This window comes from Rhinoraja longicauda, chromosome 1 (genome assembly GCF_053455715.1).
Source record: "Rhinoraja longicauda isolate Sanriku21f chromosome 1, sRhiLon1.1, whole genome shotgun sequence".
Taxonomy (NCBI): Eukaryota; Metazoa; Chordata; class Chondrichthyes; order Rajiformes; family Arhynchobatidae; genus Rhinoraja; species Rhinoraja longicauda.
Window position 1 is genome coordinate 48,785,168 of NC_135953.1, and position 25,895 is coordinate 48,811,062.

General features: G+C 39.0%; 1 protein-coding gene across 3 annotated transcripts in view; it reads right to left on the bottom strand.

The window, feature by feature from the left end:
- Positions 1-3,482: 3,482 nt before the first annotated feature.
- Positions 3,483-25,895, bottom strand: part of dhx29 (DEAH (Asp-Glu-Ala-His) box polypeptide 29) — a 73,365-nt gene continuing 50,952 nt past the window's right edge. For 2 of the 3 annotated variants that reach the window (XM_078396870.1, XM_078396887.1), the window contains 10 exons: positions 24,443-24,531; positions 23,885-24,013; positions 20,592-20,667; positions 19,802-20,026; positions 18,613-18,749; positions 18,390-18,480; positions 17,846-18,172; positions 10,589-10,720; positions 8,978-9,074; positions 3,483-6,291 (listed from right to left, as the gene is read on the bottom strand). In XM_078396870.1, the coding sequence (XP_078252996.1) occupies positions 6,236-6,291; positions 8,978-9,074; positions 10,589-10,720; positions 17,846-18,172; positions 18,390-18,480; positions 18,613-18,749; positions 19,802-20,026; positions 20,592-20,667; positions 23,885-24,013; positions 24,443-24,531 (1,359 nt within the window). In that variant the 3' untranslated portion in view covers positions 3,483-6,235. Of the gene's footprint in view, positions 6,292-8,977; positions 9,075-10,587; positions 10,721-17,845; positions 18,173-18,389; positions 18,481-18,612; positions 18,750-19,801; positions 20,027-20,591; positions 20,668-23,884; positions 24,014-24,442; positions 24,532-25,895 lie in introns of those variants that run through there. The other variant, XM_078396878.1, reaches the window with a different exon arrangement.

The following is a 25,895-nucleotide window of genomic DNA, read 5'->3' on the forward strand; positions in this document are numbered from 1 at the left end:
CGACGTTTCTGGTCGGGACCTTATTCAGACTCGAGTACTCAGACTCAGTCTGAAGAAGGGTCCTAACCTGAAACACTTGTCTGAAGAATGGTTCCCACCCAAAATGTCACCCATCCTTTTTCTCCAGTGATGTTGCCTGATCCGCCGAGTTACTCCAGCACTTTGGGTTTATCTTCAGTAGAGATATGCATCTGCAGTTCCTTTCTGCACATTTTATTACTTAGCAACCTTTGTCCTGCTCCCACCCCACCTCTTCTTTTTTCCAACTTTCTCCCAACCCCCCCCCCCCCCCCATCATCAGTTTAAAGAAGAGATTTGACGTGAAACATCATCTGCCTATTGCCTCCACAGACGCTGCCTGACCCATTGAGGTCCTCCAGCCTTTCGTTTTTTGCTTAAGCTTCTGGACACTTCATTTCAGTTGTCCATCACATTCGCTCTCACCCTTGACATTCTACAAAATTCCCACAAAGAGCAGCATTGTGGTCAGCAACTCTGCCACTCTCACTTACTCCTCCTCGAGATTCATCTTTAGTTTCTGTCCTTACCCCATTGTCACCATCCCCAGCAAAATGAATAACTTTAGAATTTAAAGTAATATTAATATGAATAAAGAACTGCACTTTTCTTATTAAAACAAGACATATTTTCACCTCAGAAGTTGACACTATTTCCGAATTTCTTGTATTTCCTTTTGTCACTCCGCAATAGTCTGTATGTTGTTGTAAATCCTACTTCCAAGGACATTTAATTCTGAAAGCATAATGACATAATCTACCTTTTTAAAAGGCAGATACCATGTTTATTGCAGGTGTATGGATGAGGCTGTAATTATGAGCAACTAACTTCACAAATACATCTTTGTTCAACCTTATCAGGCAGATAATAGAGTTCACTTCATGATGTATAAATGTTAGAGGTCATGAGGGTATGTATAACCTGCAATAGTGTTTAAAGTGATATTGTCAGGGATGTTTTCTATAAGAAGCCAGCAGAGCAAAATAAGAACTAACTTTGAATTGTAAGAGTATTGCTGTAAGACTAAAGGATGGCTACTTTTTTCACTTTATATAAAACAATGTTTTAATCTCTGAGCTGAGAATCTATTCGCATTCTCATGGGATATGAATGTCTCTGGTAAGATTGACATTCAACACCATAGTTTATTGCTGTGCCTTGGTTTCATTCCACATCCCAAAAACCTGCTGGTTAGTAGGTTAAGTGATAGTGATAGTAGGTTAGGTGAGTGATAGAATAATCAGAGGGAAGCTAATGGATGACTGAAGACAGAATACATTACAGGGAAAATTGGAAAAAAATGACGAGCTGGCCTCATTAACTGCAACATGCTCTGCAGGGATGTAATGCTGAGGCTTTATAAGGTATATATTTCACAAAATGCTGGAGTAACTCAGCAGGTCAGGCAGCATCTCAGAAGAAGGAATGGGTGATGTTTCAGGTCGAGACCCTTGTTCAGAGGCATAGGTCGGACTGCATTTGTAGTATTGTGAGCAGTTTGGACCTCATATCTAAGGAGGGGTTGGAGGGTCAGAAGTTTACAAGAATGACCCCGGGGATGATTGGGCTAACGTATAATGAGCATTTGACAGCATTGGGCCTGTTATACTCGCTGGAGTTTAGTAGAATGAGGAAGGACTTCAATGTAACTTAACAAATGGTGAAATGTCTGGATGGAGTGGATGTGGAGAGGATGTTTCCACTAGTGGGAGAGTCTAGGACCAGAGGGCATAGCCTCAGCATAAAAAGATGAACCTTTACAAAGGAGGTGAGGAGGAATTTTGTTAGTCAGAGGACGGTGAATCTGTTGAATTCATTGCCACAGGTGGTTGTGGAGGCAAAGCCATTGGGTATTTTTAAAGCAGAGATTGACAGATTCTAAATTAGTAATGCTGTCAAAGGTTATGGGGAGAAGGCAAGCGAATAGGGTTGAGAGGGAAAGATAGATCAGCTATGATTGAATGGTGGAGTAGACTCGATGGGCCGATTGACCTAATTTTGCCCCTATCACTTATGAACTTTGTGGTGCTTCATTCGTAGTTTTCAGTAAGGAATTTTCAGGATTTTGAGTAGTTATGTTAAAATACAAGCATAGATCAGTGCAGTGTCACAAATGAATTTGGTAAATTTTAGATTCTGTTGAATTTCCACTGGTCAAAAATGTACCCCCTTTCTAACCTTGAGCTCATTTTACTTTGCTTTAGAAATACAGCATGGAAACAGGTCCTACAGGCCACCAAGTCCGCGCTGACCAATAATCACCCTTACACTAGTTGTATCCTCCACACGAGAGACAATTTACAGAAGCCTATTAACCTACAAAACTGTGCATCTTTGGAATGTGGGAGCACCTGGATAAAATCCATCCGGTCACTGGGAGAAGGTATAAACTTCACAGACAACACCCTTGTCAGGATTGAACCTGGGTCTCTGGCACTGTAAGGCAACATACATTACTGTGCCACTGCGCTGCCCCAAATGTTCATTCTAATGTTATAGACACACTCATCACCTCTGGTGTGTATATTTCAATGAAATGGAAGTTTACATTTTCTGTAGAGTCAAATACAACAATGATGTTGTATTTCCATGTGTAATTATTTTTTTGGCAAATAAATTCATTGTTCATTTCCCATTCAAATTGCTAATAACTGTAGAAAAGATTTATGACAATTGTTTACAAAGACATGAAAACAGGTTTACCTTACGGGATTGGACTTTTTTTTAAGTTAGAAGAATGAGTGGGGACAAATTAAATTATTAATGGGGTTGTCAGACTAAATGCTGAATAGCTTCCTCGACTGAGGCACATATTCAGAAGTATTGGTGGCCCTTTTTCAGACTGGGATGAGAAATTTATTCACTCAGAGGACAGTTAACTTGTGGAATTCCCTATTCCAGAAGGCCATGAAGCTCAATTATTGTGTTCATTCAAAACTTATTAATAGGTATCCAAACACCAATAGAATCAAGGAATATTGGGATGGAAAACAGCGCTGAAGGTGATTAGCAATTACTTTAACGAATGGCAGAGCAGGCATGATGGCTGGATGGCCCACTTCTGCTCCTATTTCTTATGTTCATATATTGGTACATGCATACCATAATCCAGCAACTCCATTTAGAGAAATAACTCGCTATTCTCTCTTTGGGGGCTCTAATTAATAGACAAATATTGACCAGGAAACAGGCAGAACAGTTACCTGGAATATCACATATAACCAGTCAAACATATACGTGGCTCCAAAGTACTCTTTGATTAAATGGCAATTTGAAATATTTCCTACTGTGAATTGTATGATATACAAGTCCAAGAGTGCACAGACATTTCATAAAACAAATATATATGAATTATGTGTCCTCTTTTGAGAATCTATTCCCTACATTGCAAACAAACAATTCAGTAGACAAAACTGAATAACTTTGATGTTGAAATATTTATTTTTGATTACTATTAAGGTGCAGTGGCTGAGTGGAAAAACACCATGTATTCAACAGGCACACTTATTTACATTACAATTCATGTCGCAGTCACTTTTTAACCCCAAACATAAGAAAAACGTGCAACTATAGTATATATTCTGGAATTCCAACGGTTCCTCTCAAGGCGGTGCTATTCTGCCACCTACTGTTAAAGTTATTACACTAACTAGTCACCATTGAGTTTTACTTTAGCAAGGTCATTTGAAATTTGATGCGTTAAAAATAAAATATGGACAGTATTAACCGTGCATCATTGAAAGTGCATTGTTAATTTAACAAGCAAATCCAATATATCCCAATAACAAGCCATGAATGACAACACAGACAGTGTGTAAATCATTAGTGCCCAATATATATGTGAAAAATGAGAGAGAAAATCCCAGAAGTAATGAATCTGTACAGAGTATTGCAAGGGTCATGTTACCCAAGATGATGCAGTGCGAACCATTTATTATTTTATCAGATATCAGTTCTGTATATACTCATTCCAAATCCTCTTTAAGCTTTTACTCTCAGTGAAACTGAAAGTTCCTTCAAAACTCAAACTACTGTTAAAAACATTTCTATATCGTTCTGATTCTATAGTTGGCAACTTGATTCAAATAGTCACTAAAGACAGAAATGTCCCCAATAACCATTACCGTAAACATTTACTCCCTTCATCACCAGCACACCAAGGATCTCCTTGGTATCATCCACAAATTGCAACTCACCCAATCTTGCAACCTCCCTAGAATATTTCTAGGACTAACATTATAAATCATTTTGATTCAAATAGTCAAGCAATATAGCAATGTCCGCAGTTTCGATTAACCAAGTCACAGCTTCCACATACATCACAAATAAAAGGCAGAGCCAACAAACAATGGTCTTCTCCTTCCCCTTCTACCCCACAATTAGCATACATGAAACTTGTAAGGAGCTCCACTTGAAACTCCAACCATAAATAGAATGTGACCTGTACCTAGGCAACAAACCCCATAAAACATCTTCCAAGCCTGATGTGTTCACAGAAACTGAACATCCTTCATTTCCCAGCTTGGAGTTAGAAACAAGAGCAGTATTCCCTCTACTGGTTTATTTAGAGTTAACCCCCACCTTTCATGACATCATCAGATTTGAAATGCAGGAAACATTTTTAAAATCTTGGAAACCCAATTTAACTGCAACTAATCAACCTATACATATCTCAAAAACAGACAGATTTAACTGAGTGACAGATGATTTATTAAAAATATCAGGGATTTGGAAATTTCAGGGCGAAGCCAGCTGAAAAGCTCGTTCTTCAGAGTTGCGCTTCATGTGCTGAGTTGGAGCTTGTGGTCTGAAAAGTCTTTTGTTCACTAATGTCTTTTATAAATAAAAGGTTTCTTATTCAGTCGTGTATTTTGTTGTGGATTCATCTAGATTTTACATGAGTATTATATAATGTAGAACTGTGAGAATATGAATTTAAATAAACTGTTTTCAGTATCTAGAATAGACTCAAAAAATTGGTGTCATCCCATGGTGTTTTTTTCTTATTTCCACAAGTATTCCTCCAGATTAGATTTTATTATTATAGTTGAGCAAATCCCTTTCTCAGTTTTACTGCATTTTCAGCAGGTCTGTTTTCAGCATTGCTAAACTTCCAGTGTTTCATCATTTTGAAACCATGCTATGTTTCAGCACTATAATGATGTAAGTACATGGATTAATCATCAATCCACAAAATTGAAGCAATCTTTCCTGTAGTATTACAATTGTAGCCCACCAAATAGATGGAAATAAAACTAGTAATATCTTCCACAGTGCTTTATCAAGTCTACTGTGCTTGGGGAAACATTGTTAATTTCAGTTATTTTGTTTTCATTACTTCATTACACATCCATATAGCTTATTTTCCAATTGCTTTTTCTTAAAAAAAAGTCAAGTATGCAGAAACATCCAAATGCTTTTAATAAGTTTTGCTGGTCAGAAAGAATTTATCTTTTATCGTCTGAAAAAATATGCTTCATTTTCTGCAAACAAAGCTGGAAATTTTGACCACAATGGTGGAAAATCAAAATTAATGCACTAAATAGCATTTGCTCTGTTAAGGTAGATGGCGTTTACAAGTCGCAGTATCCTTTGGTTCTCATTCTCAGGGAAAGATCACTAATTTGCTTCATTTTCAAAAATAACTGGCATTGGCAGCAGTCAATGCAAATGAAAGGGATTCTCATTCCATCACAATGGTTAACTCCATTTTAGGCTCCCATGAAACAAACATAAAAGGTGTCTTATCAGAATGAAACACTCCATCCTTTGCTGAGCTTACCTTTACAACGATTTATAACACAATTCTAACCCAAACTCTTTAATCATCTGAATGCTGTTTTTTTCTTGACAAAAATCTCAGAGGTTATGCTGTAAGAAACAAGGGCAAAACAGAATTTTCACCAACGTCTCTCTCAGTATGCTATATTCCACCAAAAAGGGTTTAAAATTGACAGCAGAAAAAGAAACTGACATTTTTTTATACAAGATACTCTCAATTAGAAACTTGCAGACTTTCAACAGTAGTAGCAATTAAGAGAACTAAAAGACCAAAAGAATCACCATTGGAACGTTTATTGACAATTAGTCATATCGTAAAATAGCAATAAACCGCATTGTTCACTTTTATCATTTAAACTTTGTCTTCAAGGAAGGCAAAGTGTTTTTCCCCGTTTGTACATGAAGTATATCAAGGCATCAAGAAACCATATTTACTTCAATCACCATACTCAGTCTTGATCAGTTTTACGATTAATTGTATCACCTCATCATCTAAAAAAGAAAAAAGAGCAATGATATGACAACATTATTTCTTTAAGTTATTTGATTAAATATATATATTTGAGTAAAAGTTCACTTTCTAAATCATGCTCTGAAATCCTGGGGTTTTCTCAAGGATCGATCAACAGTTGTTCGTCAGCAGATGATTTAGGTAAGTCAAGTCAAGTCAAGTCAATTTTATTTGTATAGCACATTTAAAAACAACCCACATTGACCAAAGTGCTGCACATCTGATTAGGTGGGAGTCTATGGGGTAAAACTTGGTTGGCATGCTTCTTAAAGCAGTGACAATACTTCAGCAGTTCTGAATTGGGTTTAAAATGCTTTGGGATATTTGATGTCATAAGAAGTATTGTATCATTTTTTTTAAAGTCTCAAACTTCAATACTTGCATTTGGATAATTTTTCTATAGACAATACAAGGTCAAATTTAAGACTTTACAAAATAAAATTATATTGAGCTTTGTATGAGGGATCTGTTGTGAGATTTATAAATTTATTGTAGTTGTATATAATCTTGAGCAAAAATGCCTCATATGATTTTGTCGTTATTGCCTTCCGTGAAATACAGGCCCCTACTCTTTTCTCTTGCATTTATCTTTCTTCCACAGGTGTTGTTCCCATTCAGCAGGTACAATATAGGTGGAGATTTGGCTAAAGAGAACACACTCACTGGGGGGTATGATCTCAAATTTCCAAAGAAAACTCAGAAAAATATGATCAAATTGATTTGGCTTGAATAAACACTGGGATAGTTATGAAGAAATTTGAAACTACAGATGCTAATATTCATGAACAAGTTAATGCTATTAATACCCTGGAGACACTAAGTCCTTCAATTAGATAGTGCTTGATCTGCATGTCAATTCATTATCTCATCTTTGCTCCATATTCCAAGGCTCTTACCAAGAAAAAATATCTACAGGGTTTAGATCTAAAAATTCAAATCACCACATCATACAAAATCTTTATGGAAAATGCCTCCCAATTTTTAGCGATGAAACAGTTGTCTTATGTATAACCTGATTCAACATTGTGACATAATGGTTAATTATTGTATTGTCTTAGTTTGCTGATGAACTTTGGTTAATTCAATGTATAAAAGCTCTGGCCTATGTTTTGTTTATTTCACTACACTATGGGTGCCCATCTTAGTCACGTGTGTGACCAAATATGTGAAAAATTGTGGAATACATCTCTTCTAATTCTGAAAGCATTCCAGGTATATTGTTTTTTTACTGTATATATGACATATATATGTCGAAGTTTATCAAGTGAAATTTTCATGTTATGCTGACAATGTTTTATGTTATGCTGACAAACTTACTAACCAATTCATCTAATCGTGCAGCTTGAAAGGACTCTGCCTATGCCACATTTGGAATATTACATGCAGTTCTGGTCACCCCATGAGGGAAGGATTTGGAGGGTTTGGGAAGGGTACAGAGAGGTTACCAGAATGCAGCCTGGATTCATATCATCATATCATATATATACAGCCGGAAACAGGCCTTTTCGGCCCACCAAGTCCGTGCCGCCCAGCGATCCCCGTACATTAACACCATCCTACACCCACTAGGGACAATTTTTACATTTACCCAGCCAATTAACCTACATACCTGTACGTCTTTGGAGTGTGGGAGGAAACCGAAGATCTCGGAGAAAACCCACGCAGGTCACGGGTAGTGCAGCACCCGTAGTCAGGATCGAACCTGAGTCTCCGGCGCTGCATTCGCTGTAAAGCAGCAACTCTACCGCTGCGCTACCGTGCCGCCCGGTATTAGGGGGTATTGGCTACAAGGAGAGGTTGGACAGATTTGGATTGTTTCCTCTGGAACACCAAAGGTTGAAGGAAGACCTGGTAAAAGTATATAAAATGATATAGGGAATCAGTCTAGGGGAGACAGTCAGAACCTCTCTCCCAGGATGGAAATATCATATACTAGAGGGCATCACTTTGTCTGAGAGTGCTCCCTACCAGTGGGTCACTTTATTAATGACTGAAAAGTTCATTTCTCTTTCGATAATGGTGTTCTTCTATTGTTGATAAATGAAAATGTCATACTACAACTATCTGTCACATCAAACATCATCTGATATCTGCACTCTGAGCACAAAACGCGCACCCTCACGGTTAAACAATATTTTCACTATATCGACTGCAAAAATCAATGTGGTAGTAAACTACTTTCACGAGAGCAATTAGAAGTTGGAATTACACTGCCAGACATTCCCCGATCACACATATTATTTTTGGGAATATAATTTCTGAAAGGACAAATCAGCAGTTTTAAAAATATTTTCCTATGCTATTGATTCATTTAGTGTGTACATATTCAGTAAGAATGTGTTTTATCTGAATCAGATAATCAAAAAAATTATGCAATGCAAGTGAATTCTGAATTCAAGCATGATCTTTCTTGCCATTTTTCATATGACTAAAAGTAGTCTATAGGGATATTATGACCTTAGTTAAAATTAGGTTTTAATAAGAGTAAGAGATGGAATGTTTTAGAATGTTTTAGACATCTACTATCTATACCTAAATTCAGGAACAGCATAGGCTGTTATCATAAATAATTATAAATACATCATTCAGCTTTGGACATCGATTTAACTCACAAAAACATGATGTAAAAATTGTGTACATAACAGAAATGAAATGAAATGAAATTACTTTCAATTGACATTTTAGGATCTTCAAGTTTCTTCAGTAGAACTGATTCAATTAAAGCTCGCAGCTCTTTAAAAATGATTCCTGTCCTGACAGGAGCCTGAAAAATAATTGGTAAACATGAAAACTTTGACAGTTCAGATAAAAATATAAAATTCTAGACTTGAATCCTTTCTCTGTTCATTATACTAATTAAACAGGTTTTATTAAAATCTTATACTTGTTTTTATCACTGCGACACTCTATCGGTGCTGGAATTTCACATACAGAATCAAGACCAAATTGAACATTCGGTTCTAAAATCAAAACAAAAATATTGGAACACTGAGAGACACAAGCAGCATCTGTGAAAAGAGAAATGGAGATCCTTTGTTGGAATTAAAATATTAAGTCTGTTCTTTCCATAGACGCTGCCTGACATGCTGAGTCCTTCCAGGATTTTCTATTTCCAGCATCAGCCTCTTGTATTTATTTTCATTCTTTGAGGAAGATTTGGTGCAACGGGGAGAGGTGCAAAGGGTGTGAGAAAAGTGGGCAAGCATAATAGGGCAAAATTGGAGATTAAAGAGGGAAGACTGTTGAGGTTGGGAATGGAGGAGAGTCAAATTGGGGTGCTGGTGCAACATATGGTGGATAATTTGCACTGCTCTGAACATCTGAAATCTGAAATCTCTATAAAATCTGAAAACACAGACTGCAAGAAGTGGGAAATTTGATGACCCAAATTAATCAGGAAAAATAAGTCTGAGAACCCATCAGAATAAAAGCTATATACTTATTCTCATTCATAAAGAACATATCATTCTGTAATCCCATAAAGTAATGGAATTTCTAGAACAATATCCATCCTACCAACTCCATAAATAAAATACAAAATTTAGATTAAAGTGGAAAAAAATGTGTTGAACTAAATGCATAAATAGAAAGCAAAAAAAAGATATCAAGTTTCACATGCTCAGAAACTCACTAAATGCAAAAATAGCACATTTATCTGAAAAAAATATCCTCACGTCTCTTATTTCTACACCATACAGAGCTCATTTTTCTAATGTAAGCGGAGACACAAGAGATTGCAGATGCTGCAGTCTTGAGTGAAAAACAAAGCGCTGGAGGAACTCAGCAGGCCAGGCAGCATCTGTGGAGGGAATAGACAGGCAATGTTTCAGACTGAAGGGTCCCAATCATGAAACATCATCTGTCTTACCCTCAGAGTTCCTCCAGCATTTTGACTTTTACTTTGTTGGATGCAGGTTCTTTAAAGTTATCAGTTCATAAAGTCATTATTACTGGTGTGGATTCAAAAATGTTTTGTGATGGGCACACTGCTTATGTGAGGTCCTGTCTTTAAAAATCTAAATTGGTAAGGTGGTGAGAATGGATTGATTCACACCATCCAAAAGAGCATTTTGAAAATCACAGGTGTGCAGGAGGCAAAAGGAGAGGAATTTCAATAAGGATGAAGAGGTGGAGAAAGTTACCATGACTGGAAATAAGAAGGCCAATTGAACAGGTGGAAATGTAATTGGCACTGACAGACCAGCTGCCAATGTAGAGCAGTATGCACAAAAGATTGACTTTAATAAGAGTCAAGGTCGAATACTTAAATATTCTCACCTGGAAATATATCCAACCATCAACTGAAAGTAACCTTTCACGGTGCAGCACCTCTATCTCACCACCAAACAGTAAGATTGGAAAAGGTGAAATCAGGGTTGTCTCTCGCACATACACCTTGCTGTATTTCACCTGGTTTGTGAAGCAGAAGTGGAATGATCCATTACAATATAAATTTGTCAACAAAACACATTAATATATACAGATTTAGCTCTTCATTAAGACCATAGACTTGACTAACCTATAACATTATGCATTTATCTTATATAAGCAGAATTGTACAGTCTCCAAATTGTACATCAAATGATATAATATTTAAGTACAACATTGCTTGAAGGTACATAAAGTGAGAAAATGTAATCTTCAGTAAGATTACTTAGATGTGTGTGCAATTCAATTCAATTCCATTACAATACGATAGAACTTTATTTATCCCAGGAGGGAAATTAATCTGCCAACAGTTATAAAAACACAAAATACATGAAACGTGAAAATATGAAAATAAAGTGATGAGTGGTAAGGCTTTGGGGATGTGCAAAATTTGAGGTGAGGGGGGGGGGGGGAATCAGTCTCGGTCTCAGTCTACCCCACAACAGAAGGGGGAGGAGCTAAAACGTTTGATAGCCACAGGGAAGAAGGATCTCCTGTGGCGTTCTGTCCTGCATCTGTAATGTTTGTCTTACACAATTATACCTGTAATTGTTTAAGACAAGGAACATATTAATTGTCCAGTTCTACCACAATTAGTAAATGCCTTGATCAGCTGTTTGAAAAGAATTATGACATTCGGCAATGACAAAAAAAAAATATTTTTCAGGACTTAGTCACAGCATTTAATCTCTGGAATGAAGTAAACCAAGTTAAATAATGAGTTTTAAAAGCTTTTAGAGTCAGAGAGTCATACAACAAGGGAAAAAACCATCAGCTCAATTTGTTCCATGCCTTCCATTTGCCCGCATTTGGCCCATATTTACTTGCTCATTTGCTCAATTTCATACTTGCATACAGTCCACAAATTTCCAAGATGTGTTTTGGGGGATTTTTAATGTTTACAGCCAAATTTACTCTTTTCAGATATTTAGTACACTGATGCACCATAGACCATACTAATTTTAACTTATGTTTCTTGTACGAGAACCTATTTGTGCATTTTAAAGGAAGCGTAGTGAACAATGTGAACAGAGAAGTAACTATGCAGATTCCAGAACCATGATCAATATATTTTTTTGGTGGGGGAATGGACCAGTTTTTGAAGTTTCAAACCCAGACTTAATTCAGATCAACATTAAACAGATAGATTGTGAGGAGGACTAAAATAAAAAGCAGAAAATGTCAAAAGAATTGGAAGTTGCTCAGCTTAAGAAAAAAATAAGATAGAGATTGAGTGAAAGGGCCGAGGAAAGAATGAACATACCTTGTACATAATTTTTATAGATTTTATTGATTCAAAAGTCCAGAAGGTGGCACCATTCCCAGATGGAAAAGGAGAAGAAACTTAAGCCTGCACTGTGCCTGTTTTTTCTCACGCTGTTAATAGTGCAGGACACCATAAACAGATAACAGGGTGGAAGTGGGATGGGGAATTTATGTGCCAGGCAATCTGAAGCTCAGGGTTCCTACTGTGGACTTAATGCAGGTCCCCAATCTGTAGGACCAAAGCGATCACCCAATCTGTATTAGGTTTCTCCAATGTAGAGGAGGCCACACTGTGAAGATCGAATGTAGTGCATGGAATTGGAAGAATTGCTGTTTAGCCTAGAAAGCTGACGGGCCAGGGAAGGAAGAACTGAAAAAATGAGTTGTATCTTCTACATGAGCGGCATGGTGACACAGCAGGAGAGTTGCTGCCTTACAGCACCAGTGACTTGGGAACAATTCTGATTATGGGTGATGTCTGTACGGAGTTTGTATGCTCTCCCAATGACTTGCGTGGGTTTTCTTCGGGAGCTCCAGTTTCCTCTCACACCAAAGACGTACAGGTTTGTCGGTTAATTGGCTTAGTAAAATTGTAAATTGGGTGTATAGGATAGTGTTAGCGTGCGGGGATCACTGGTCGGCGCGGACTCGGCTGGCTGAAGAGCCTGTTTCCACATTGCATCTATAAACTATAAACTAAATTGCACTTGCATGGGAAGTGCCAAAAGACAGGAAGTGGTTAATGCGAGTCACAAAGGGAGCAAACCATTCAAAATGCTGAAAAGCGAGGGGACTCTGCATCTGGTGGTGGAATCTTGTTGGAGTTGGCAGAATTTGCAAAGGATACTCCATTCAATGCAGAGCCTGGTGGGGTGGAAACGAGAACTAGGGGTATTCTATCTTGCTCTGTCCAAGAGGGGACATTGTGACAGCAGAGATGCAAGAAAAAGAGCAGTCCCTATCCTTCAACACTTCCCTCAGTCCTTTCACTAAATATTCTCAATCTCTACATAATCAACTATTTCCTAGCCTTTGACTCTTCCCATTGCCCATTATGGTAGAAGGGAAGCAACAATTCAAAAAAGAGGAAGATACTTCATTGGCATGAGATACAGAATGCCTGATGACTTGTAATGGATATATATTATTAGCCTATCCTGAGAGGAAGATATCCATAATGGGAATGGAAGAGATGGACCATGTGAAAGTCAGAGCATATTACAAACTGGCAGCAAAAGTAATTAAATTTGAGTCCTGTATGAGTGGTGGAAGCAGCACTATTGTAGTTATCAATATCCATGAAAAAGATTTGAGGGAGCAGGCCTGAATAGTGCCTGAAACAAAGACTAGTACACGTATCACATACGGAGTGCTTAATGCTGCACCTTTGATCTGACAAAAATCTATGAAGTTGATAAAGAGTTTCCTCAATGCACGGCTTCGCTCATTGCGGCAACTGAATGTGTTACATAGAAACATAGAAAATAGGTGCAGGAGTAGGCCATTCGGCCCTTCGAGCCTGTACCGACATTCAATATGATCATGGCTGATCATCCAGCTCAGTAGCCTGTACCTGCCTTCTCTCCATACTCCCTGATCCCTTTAGCAAAAAGGGCCACTCTAACTCCCTCTTAAATATAGGCAATGAACTGGCCTCAACTACCTTCTGTGGCAGAGAATTCCACAGACTCACCACTCTCTGTGTGAAGAAATGTTTTCTCATCTCGGTCCTAAAAGACTTCCCCCTTATCCTTATGCTATGACCCCTGGTTCTGGACTCCCCCAACATCGGGAACAATCTTCCCGCATCTAGCCTCTCCAACCCCTTAAGAATTTTATATGTTTCTATAAGATCCCCCCTCAGTCTTCTAAATTCCAGCGAGTACAAGCCCAGTCTATCCAGTCTTTCCTCATATGCAAGTCCCGCCATCCCAGGCATTAATCTGGTGAACGTTCTCTGTACTCCCTCTAAGGCAAGAACGTCTTTCCTCAGGTTAGGAGCCCAAAACTGCACACAATACTCCAGGTGCGGTCTCACCAAGGCCCTGTACAACTGCAGCAGAACCTCCCTGCTCCTAAACTCAAATCCTCTTGCTATGAATGCCAACATACCATTCGCTTTCTTCACTGCCTGCTGCACCTGCATGCTTGCTTTCAATGACTGGTGCACCATGACACCCAGGTCACGTTGCATCTCCCCTTCCCCCAATCGGTCACCATTCAGGTAATACTCTGCTTTCCTGTTCTTGCCGCCAAAGTGGATAACCTCACATTTATCCACATTATATTGCATCTGCCATGCATTTGCCCACTCGCCTAATCTATCCAAGTCACTCTGCAGCCTCCTAGCATCCTCCTCGCAGCTAACACTGCCACCCAGCTTCGTGTCATCCGCAAACTTAGAGACGTTGCATTCAATTCCCTCGTCCAAATCATTAATATACACTGTAAATAACTGGGGTCCCAGCACTGAGCCTTGCGGTACCCCACTAGTCACTGCCTGCCATTCCGAAAAGGACCCGTTTATTCCTACTCTTTGCTTCCTGTCCGCCAACCAATTTTCTATCCACCTCAAAACTGAACCCTCAATACCGTGTGCTTTAAGTTTGTACACCAATCTCCTATGTGGGACCTTGTCGAAGGCCTTCTGAAAGTCCAGATATAACACATCGACTGGTTCTCCCTTATCCACTCTACTAGTTACATCCTCGAAAAATTCTATAAGATTCGTCAGACATGATTTGCCTTTGGTAAATCCATGCTGACTTTGTCCGATGATTTCACCACTTTCCAAATGTGATGCTATCACATCTTTAATAACTGACTCTAGCATTTTCCCCACTACCGATGTTAGGCTAACTGGTCTATAATTCCCCGTTTTCTCTCTCCCTCCCTTTTTAAAAAGTGGGGTTACATTAGCTACCCTCCAGTCCTCAGGAACTACTCCAGAATCTAAAGAGTTTTGAAAAATTATCACTAATGCATCCACTATTTCTGAGGCTACTTCCTTAAGCACTCTGGGATGCAGCCTATCTGGCCCTGGGGATTTATCTGCCTTTAATCCATTTAATTTACCTAACACCACTTCCCGACTAACCTGGATTTCCCTCAGTTCCTCCATCTCATTAGACCACCGGTCCCCCGCTATTTCCGGCAGACGGTTTATGTCTTCCTTAGTGAAGACAGAACCAAAGTATTTGTTCAATTGGTCTGCCATCTCCTTGTTCCCTATGATCAATTCACCTGTTTCCGACTGCAAGGGACCTACATTTGCCTTAACTAATCTTTTTCTCTTGACATATCTATAAAAGCTTTTGCAGTCTGTTTTTATGTTCCTTGCCAGTTTTCCCTCATAATCTATTTTCCCTTTCCTAATTAAGCCCTTTGTCCTCCTCTGCTGGACTCTGAATTTCTCCCAGTCCTCTGGTATGCTACTTTTTCTGGCTAATCTGTATGCTTCATCTTTTGTTTTAATACTATCCTTGATTTCCCTTGTTAGCCACGGATGCACTACCTTTCCTGGTTTGTTCTTTTGCCAAACTGGGATGAACACTTGTTGTAGTTCATCCATGCGACCTTTAAATGCCTTCCATTGCATGTCCACCGTCAATCCTTTCAGCATCAATCGCCAGTCTATCTTGGACAATTCACGCCTCATACCCTCAAAGTTACCTTTCTTTAAGTTCAGAACACTTGTTTCTGTATCGACTTTGTCACTCTCCATCCTAATGAAGAACTCTACCATATTATGATCACTCTTGCCCAAGGGGCCTCGCACAACAAGACTGCTAACTAACCCTTCCTCATTACTCAATACCCAGTCTAGAATGGCCTGTTCTCTCGTTGGTTCCTCGACATGTTGGTTTACAAAACCATCTCTCAAACATTCCAAGAAATCCTCTTCCTCAGCACCCCTGCCAGTTTGGTTCACCCAATCTATATGTAGATTGAAGTCAACCATTATAACTGCTGCACCTTTAGTGCATGCATTTCTAATTTCCTGCTTGATGCCATCCCCAACCTCACTACTGCTGTTAGGTGGCCTGTACACAACTCCCACTAGCGTTTTCTGCCCCTTAGTGTTTCGTAGCTCTACCCATATCGATTCCACTTCCTCCAAGCTAATGTCCTTCCTTTCCACTGCTTTAATCTCCTCTCTAACCAGTAACGCTACCCCACCTCCTTTTCCTTTCTGTCTATCCCGCCTGAATATAGAATATCCCTGGATGTTGAGCTCCCAGCCTTGGTCACCCTGGAGCCGTGTCTCCGTAATCCCAACTATATCATAATCATTAATAACTATCTCCACATTTAATTCATCCACCTTATTACGTATACTCCTTGCATTGAGACACAAAGCCTTCAGGCTTGTTTTTACAACTCTCTTACCCCTTATACAATTATGTTGAAAAGTGGCCCTTTTTGATTTTTGCCCTGGATTTGTCTGCCTACCACTTTTACTTTTCACCTTGCTACTTGTTGCTTCTACCCTCATTTTACACCCCTCTGTCTCTCTGCTCCTGCTCCTGGTTGAGGGGCCCTAGTTGGGTCTCTTTTCAAGGAAGAACTGATGTCCTGATTTTGGATGGAGGGATAGAGAGATTGGAGAGCTACAGTGAAGATTAGCTCATTAGGACCAGGGACCAGGAAGCAGTTGGTGGAAGAGGGTACCTGAAGTGACATGAATGTAAGCAGAAAAGGTCTGCACCACAGAAAAAGGATGAAATTAAGAAGAAATGTTTACTGGGGCTAGAACAGGCTGAAACAAAGGGTTTCCCCAGTCTTATGGATCTTAGGCAAAGGTTAGAAACAAGCTATATGAGATTGAGGCACTACAAGTTTAGAACCTGTGGAGGGAAAATCGCTCAAGAAAATGAGGTCCGGGATTGTGTGGACGACAACAGCTTGGAGTTTGATGGTGGGATTTTGGTTCATACAGAGGGACGACAATGCGTTTGGGAGCTGATGATAGGCGAGAGAGAGGTCAGTTCACTAGATCATAACATTTTTAGAAGAATTCACAATGATATCAGGATTTATTGAGCAAGTGCAAGTTCAAGAGAGGTACTTAAGAGTGAGTGAGGAAGTGGAAAAATTCTGGAGGTTTATGTCTTCATAAGCAGTTATTGATGAAAAGATCAAAAGACACGAGGCTACAGGTAGAGAGCCAGGTGAATTGGGAATTCTAGGATCGGGAGGAAGGGTAGGTAGTCTGGGGAGAGAACTCCTAGCTAAAGAAATGGGCATGAAGGCAGAGAAAGAGGAGATCAATGATACATCAGGATCGGAACCCATTAAGATGGAGACAGAAGAAAGGAAACCTAGGATTCTGCTGAGAATGGATCTTTGGGATCAGAGACTAAATCATTTGAAGGAATGAATGAAAGCAAGTCAGGGAGTGTAACTGGGGGGAAAGAGGTGAGGTCAGAGGAAAGTGAAGGGTAAGAAAGATCAGGAGGATTATTAGAATCTAAGAATTGAAGACTATGATCCTTGCTGCTTCCTCTGGAAAAATCAAAGAGAAAAATGGAAAGAACAGGTTTTGCAACTCTTGCACGGGAACATCAAATTTTCCAACTTACTATCACTAATGCTCCATATTTATATCACCTCTGGCTACTTCTGCGATAAGTCAACCATTTGTGGTATTTCTGTTCCTATGTTTCAGCGGAGCCTAGCATAGACGTTATTTGCAACACATCAAAACTTCTTTGTCACATCACTCACTTAGTCCAAATGACGAGCTAAACAAAAGCCTCTGAAGAATCCCAGAAAGATCCCAGCTGGTACCAATTATAAATCAAAATCAAATAACGGCATTAAAAACTATTTATGAATTACCTTCTCCTGGAACAGAATCCAGCCATTGGTTTGAAGATCCCTGTTGACAGATGAAGGGTGCGGTTGTGCTTTACCTTGTGCAGTTTCTATGGAACAAATCACCTTGTCAGCGAAGTCCACTGATGGAGTATAAATAATCTTCCCAATATTGTCATAGAGTCCTGCTGTTAATACAGCTTTAAGAAGGGGTACTTCCTGATAAGATAAGCTTGGTTTAGAGTACTGTGGTAAGGACTCATTTTTGCAGCTTTGATGCTCAGTTCTTCTGGTTCTTCGTGACACAAACCCCACTGTCTCCATCAGCTTGATGAGCTCTTGTTTAACATCCTGCAAGTTTATTTTTTTATGAAACATATCATGAGCCACCATTCTGTTTGTGGTTTATTTACAATTACAATTTTATCACAAAAAGTTATGTGCAACATAATCCTTTAAATACAAACTATTTTCTCTAAAAGCTCATCATTATTAAATATTCTGTAACTTCCTTTCACATTATTATGTGCACAAAATTGCAGGGTTTAATAGAACAAAGCATACAAACCTCCATTGTTAGAAGCGCTGTTCTACTCAAGAAGTGTTTCTTGCAATAAGCCATTTCAGCCCGACATCCATCACTTCGCACATTCTTCCATCTTAACATGCAAACAAATTAAGATATAATGGAATCAACTAATTGAAGAATATATGATGTATTTAATTAACACACATTCCTCAAAAGCTTAATTAATAATGCTTAGTACAGTAACAGGCAGGTTTAGGCATACCCTAAATATGCGTTGTAAATAGTTAGATGATCCGAACTAAACAGTGACATGGCTGTCTTTGCAAAGTCTGCTTCATCTTTTCCATTCACTGGAGCAACAAAGGGAGATTTCTCAGTCATGGCAGCAGCAATGGTCGCCTGCAAACAAATCATATGTTTATCTCAGTATCTGACACACATTGTAAATGTTTTCAGTGAACTATGATTATATAGAGAAGACCTTTCTAAGAGGCAGCAAATCTTGTACAGCGCACAGCGCATACGACCACAATTCCCTGTTATGCATTGTTGCCACATTAACTTGCACCTACATAACACAGCACTGTAAAAATAAGCATCCCAACTCTTTTAGGGAAGCCCAAAAAGAAATATATAATAAGCTGAAGAATTCTGGGAGGGTTGACCATATAAGAACATTTTAACATAATTTCGTAGTTACTACTTTTGCAGGTATAAATTGCAAGAGCATAAATAACAGCTTGAATAATGGTGCGCCTCTGTCTGGTCTTTTATTGCAGTTGGATTGTTAAGACTCCTCGGCCTTTCTTACATTCAGTGTCTTCAGTTGATTATTGTTGTCAGATAAACCAATCAAGATTGGTTTAAGAGTACCTTTTGTGATAGCAGATATTCTGGAGTATTGATAGATCAATCACTTGCATTTTTGGCTTAAGATGACTGTAATAAACATTGCAACTTGCACTCAGTTCTGCTATCACCGAGAGCTAATGCTCATGAAACATTCTCTATGAACATCTTTGTTAACCTGTATTATAGCTTCTCAAGGTTTACACGCTTTCTTAGGTACACAAGGAACTTTTCCTGCCATGCCTTTTCTGCGCTCCTCATCGAACCAAGATTCCAATAGACTAACATAGCAGGGGTTTAAATTTGATGTTCAGCATATACAGTTAAATAAATCTAGACTGACCCGAAGTTGCACTACAAATCAGCCTGACTGCTCAGACATCATACCAAGGAGGGATCGCAAAAACTAAATGGAAAATTGACCAAGTTGATGATTCCAGCTTTGAAAAATTCAGTAAATTATTTGAAACGAATTTGTTTTTGTCAAGTTTTGTCAATAAGCAGAGATTTTTAAAATGCAAAATTGCACTTAGATTGATTAGTAGGACTGGCTGTTACAATCCCTGAAGTTTGAAATCTTAATATGTGTCCAATTTACTTACCACAGGTTCTAAACAACCAAAAATAGCTCCAAAAATCAACATTTTCCCAATTTTCACATTTACTGGAAGGGCAGCGAGATGTTGTCCTAATGGAGTCAATATAGGTTTGTTGATATCACAGGCTCCAATTTTCCTCAGCAGGTTCATAGCATTACTAATAACTTGGATTTGTGGTGGATCTAAAGCTCTGGCAAGAAAATCTTCTGGAGACCCATGATCGCATTTCTAAAAAAGAAAAACAAATGAGAAAATAAGATCAATGACATGTAAGAAATTTATGGATGGAATTCAACCAATTAGACCATAAAAAAGTGTCAATCTTTGATTTACTATCATGGAATATACACAGCTAGCTGACGGCATGAACATTATTGACAGAGCAGATGGAACATTGGATGATTCCATAAGGAGCCTGAAATCTAAACAAAATAGAGTTGGCAGGGGAACAGACTGGAGGAAGTCACAGCAATGTTACAAGATAGTTTCGTTTATTTTCAATTTAAATAAACTTGGATCTTTTTACATTTTCCGTTCTTTGAGACAGGGAGCCAAAATAGGTTAAGAAGAACTAGTGCTGAAGGTTATAGAGAGAGCAAAAAAGATCATGTAAAATAACCACACTATGACACATTTCAGCTCAACATTACCCCGGCTGAACATGGACAAATATCTTAACATATTCACAAAAAAATATTTAAACCTATTGCACACAGTGATGCCTTAACTACCCAGAGTAAAGGGCTCTCCCAGCATCATTAAAAGTCTGAAATTCTTTTAAGTAAATAATTACCATGATGTGAAGGCAAAGCTCTTCCAAGGGTACTCGTAAGATTTCCGGGACAGAGTAATCTATGAAACTATCATATCTGGAGAAACAAAGCAGAGTGCTTTTAAAAAAATAAATGCATCCCAATCTTAAAATAATCATTAGTGATAGAAATTACAAAGTTTTAAAGCAAATCGGTCAGGGCACGGAATATAAGAGCCAGGAAGACATGTTTGAAAACTTTACAAACGTTTATCTTAACAAAACTTTGGTTGGGCTGCAATTGGAGTAAAATGCCCAGTTCTGGTCACCCGATTACAGGAAAAATGTGCAGGCTTTGGAGAGCTTTACCAGAATGCTGCCTGGATTAAAAGGTATTAGTTCTACACAGAGGTTGGACAAAATTAGATTATTTTCTCTGGGGCATTGGGGGTTGAGGGAAGACCTGATAGAACTTTATAAAATTGAGGCCATAACTTTAAAGTGAGAGGGATAAAGTTTAAAGGAGATGTGCGGAGCAGGTTTCTATACACAGAGTGGAGAGTGCTTGGAATGCATCTCCTGGGATAGTGGTTTTTAAATAGGCACATTAGGGAATGGAGGGATATGAATCACGTTCCATAGAAACATAGAAAAATAGGTGCAGGAGTAGGCCATTCGGCCCTTTGAGCCAGCACAGCCATGATATCATATCATATCATCATATATTTACAGCCGGAAACAGGCCTTTTCGGCCCTCCAAGTCCGTGCCGCCCAGCGATCCCCGCGCATTAACACTATCCTACACCCACTAGGGACAATTTTTACATTTACCCAGCCAATTAACCTACATACCTGTACGTCTTTGGAGTGTGGGAGGAAACCGAAGATCTCGGAGAAAACCCACGCAGGTCACGGGGAGAACGTACAAACTCCTTACAGTGCAGCACCCGTAGTCAGGATCGAACCCGAGTCTCCGGCGCTGCATTCGCTGTAAAGCAGCAACTCTACCGCTGCGCTACCGTGCCGCCACGGTAGCTGATCACTTAAAATTAGTACCCCGTTCCTGCTTTTTCCCTATATCCCTTGAATCCTTTAGCCCCGAGAGCTAAATCTAACTATCTTTTGAATGCATCCATTGAATTGGCCTCCACTGCCTTCTGTGGCAGAGAATTCCACAGATTCACAACTCTCTGGGTGAAGAAGTTTTTCCTCATCTCAGTCCTAAATGGCCTACCCCTTATTCTTAAACTGTGACCCCTGGTTCTGGACTCCCCCAACATCGGGAACATTTTTCCTGCATCTAGCCTGTCCAATCCTTTAAGAATTTTATATGTTTCTATGAGACCCTCTCTCATCCTTCTAAATTCCAGTGAATACAAGCCCAGTCGACCAATTATTTCATCATATGTCAGTCCCGCCATCCCAGAAATTAACCTGGTGAACCTATGCTGCACTCCCTCAATAGCAAAAATGTCATTCCTCAAATTAGGAGACCAAAATTGCACACAATACTTCAGGTGCAGTCTCACCAGGGCCCTGTACAACTGTAGTAGGACCTCCAGAAGAGGATATTAATTTAATTTGGCATTATATTCATTGCGGACATCGTGGGCCGAAGTGCCTGTTTCTGTGCTGTACTGTTCTATGTTTAAACCTTTCTACACAATTAAAAGTTTTTGAAATGCAATTAAGTGTCCATAGTCAAAGAAAACGAACTGACTGAAATAAAATTTTAAACATCTGCTAATTGATTTAACTCTGATTCTGCTCGATATTACAAACGCCATGCTTTAGGAAGGTTCAAGGAATGAACAGCAAACGCAAAAGATTCTTTAACCTGCAATAAATTCAATTTTGTGCTTAAATCTACTAATTTAACAAAAGGATGAAGTCATTCTTACACAAGTGCTTCATTGTCAGCTAATATTGTGTACCTGTCAGTTTACTGATCAAAATACTCAACCAGTCAATTTACAATATATATAAAAAATAATCCAGTAAAAGGGAAAACATATTTGTTCATCCGAGATGATGCAACACTATATTCTGCACTCTTTATTTGTTTATTTTACATTAGCTGATGTACTCATGTATGGTATGGTTTGTCTGGATAGTACGCAAAACAGGTTTTCACTGTATCTCCACACACGTGACAATAATAACTATTACCAATACTAATCCATTGTAGCATTGTGAACCTGACACTAAATTCTTCAACTTCAAGTAACTTATTTCTCTGTCTGTATCAGTGGCCAACTTTGGTATTGGCTCACCTGTTTTCCCCCTTTCTTGTTTCTTTTTGCTTCTTTTGGGAGTGGAGGAAGTCAGAAGGTGGCAATGGAGGGTTGTTCTTCAGAGTGGAGACCTGTGAGCAGTGGTATGCTGCAGAGATCAGTGCTTTGTTCCCTTCTTTTGTCCACTACATTGTTCCCAAAAAGTAACACGGGTAGATAAGGTGGTGAAAAAGGCACATGGCATGCTTTCCATCATCAGACAGGGCATTGTGTACAAGAGTTGGGATGTCAAGTTGCAGCTTTGCAAAACATTGGTGAGACTGCAACTGGTATATTGTGTGCAGTTCTGGTCACCATATGATCAAGTGAGAAGAGGTGCAGAATAGATTCATAAGGATATTGCCGGGACTGGAAGAGCTGAGTTATAAGAAGAGACTAGATAAGCTGGGACTGTTTCTCCTGGAGCGTAGGAAGTTGAGGGTGACCTTATAGAGGTCTATAAAAGCATGAGGGGCATGGATAAGTTGGATGGTCACAGCCTTTTTCCAAGGGTAGGGAAGTCCAAAACAAGAGGGCATAGATTTAAAATGGGACGGGAAAGATTTTAAACAGACCCAAGGAGAAGGTTTTTCATACTAAAGGTCACGGGTAGATGGAACCAGCTGTCAGAGGAAGTAGCAGAAGCAGGTACAATTACAACATTTTAGATATTTAGACAGGCACATGGATAGGACTGGTTTAGAGGGATATGATCCAATGCAGGGAAATGGGCCTTGATCAGGAAAGCACATTGGTTGGCATGGACAAGTTGGGCCAAAAGGCCTGTTCCTGTGTTGTATTACTCGATGACTATTTAATTTAGGCTTCATGTCCTCCTCTGGCTTCCACTTTCTAGTCTTGGATCTGTAATGTTTCCTCCCCCCCTTTCCCAATAAATGCCCTCCTCAAGAGCTCCTTCGTTTGTCGAGCTGCTTCATTTGCCCTGCAGCAATTTGCTAAAATATCATATTTCAAAAAGTAGAGTTGGAAAACTCACATGAAAACAACTGCAGACAATAAAAGAGAGACAAGATCAATATTATAGCGTTTTCAAGTATTCACCTGGCTTTTGTGTACATACGAAAACAGAATCCTTCTCGGACACGACCTGCTCGACCCTGCCTCTGAAGTGCATTGGCTTTGCTTATAAAGGTCTCCACCAGTGAGCTCATTTGGCTACTTTCACGATACCTACAAAGTTTAATATATAGTATTAAAACAGGTATTCTATAATTTTATAAGATATTGAACAAAATCTGCATTTGCTAGTTTAATATTTCAGAAGAACATTACAGAACAGATTATCATAGGAACATGGGGAATGGGTGCAGGACTAGGCCATTGGCCCTTCGAGCCAACACCGCCATTCAATATGATCATCCAAAATCAGTACCCCGTTCCTGCTTTCTCCCTATATCCCTTGATTCTGTTAGCCCTAAGAACTATATCTAACAAGAGATTATCAACAGATTTAGTGACAAAAATTGTGAATGGCATGCTGTAATGTTAATGCATGTTTAAAAAATGTATAACTATTATTCAATAATAAAATCTATAAAGCAGCTACATCGTAGTTAGTAATTAAAAGAATGCTGACTAAATAAAACATTCTAAACAAACCTATTTTCTTTAGTCTTTCCAGCATCAATGACAAAGACAACATCAGGTATTGTGATTCCAGTTTCTGCAATATTTGTTGCCAACACAATCTGAAAGTGAAATATTAGACAATTAAATAATCAAGTACAAAGAGTTTCATAGAAACATAGAAAGTAGGTGCAAGAGGAGGCCATTTGGCCCTTCGAGCCAGCACCGCCATTCATTGTGATCATGGCTGATCATTCACAATCAGTAACCTGTGCCTGCCTTCTCCCCACATCCCTTGATAAAATATCAATGCAAAATAAAAACTTGGTAGGACTAATCATCATACTGTAACATTTATATTAAAAATGGAGAGCAAGGAAAAATCAAAAGTAGAATTCTAAACTGGAAGACACTCCAAGAGAGCACAGAGAATCTAGTCATTAGACAATAGGTGCAGGAGTAGGCCATTCGGCCCTTCGAGCCAGCACCACCATTCAATGTGATCATGGCTGATCATTCTCAATCAGTACCCCATTCCTGCCTTCTCCCCAGACCTCCTGACTCCACTATCCTTAAGAGCTCTATCTAGCTCTCTCTTGAATGCATTCAGAGAATTGGCCCCCACTGCCTTCTGAGGCAGAGAATTCCACAGATTTACAACTCTCTGACTGAAAAAGTTTTTCCTCATCTCCCTTCTAAATGGCCTACCCCTTATTCTTAAACTGTGGCCCCTGGTTCTGGACTCCCCCAACATTGGGAACATGTTTCCTGCCCCTAACGTGTCCAACCCCTTAATAATCGAGGTGGAAGAGAACCAAAGATTGATAGAAATAAAATAATGGAACAATTGATGATCTTTAAGGAGATACATCAGTAACAGGCTCCTTGTATATTGAGGGAGACACAGAATATGAAGAAACAAAAGAATAAAATGTATGATGTGTGCCAAATGAATTCTTCATTTGAACTAGATTAAATACAATAAATTGAGAGAGGATGCAAATAATGGAGAATATGAGTATAAATTGAAAATGAACAAAATGTACATTTTACCAACATGTAAACATAAATGTTTATTGGGATGTATTACAATTAAAAAAGGTGATAAGTGCTTAAAGACACGGTAAGAAAATAGAAATATAAAGGTCAGTGTCAACATGGTAATTTAAAAATTCTCATGGTCAAAACTCTTTTGCAGACCGCAGGATGTGACACGATGGCATTTCCCAGGATTAATGCTCAGATCACGATCATGACATTTTTTTTTAAACAGAGAAAAAGAATATGGACAGGGACATCAGTTTAGAGGGATATGGGCCAAACACGGGCAGATGAGACTAGTACAGATGGGGCATCTTGGCCGGTATGGGCAAGTTGGGCCGAAGGGCCTGTTTCTGTACTGTATCACAACAGCATACATTATAGGACTAGGGTTTAAGACTCTGTGCATGAGATGTGGAGGACAATAACAGGGAAACTGATATAT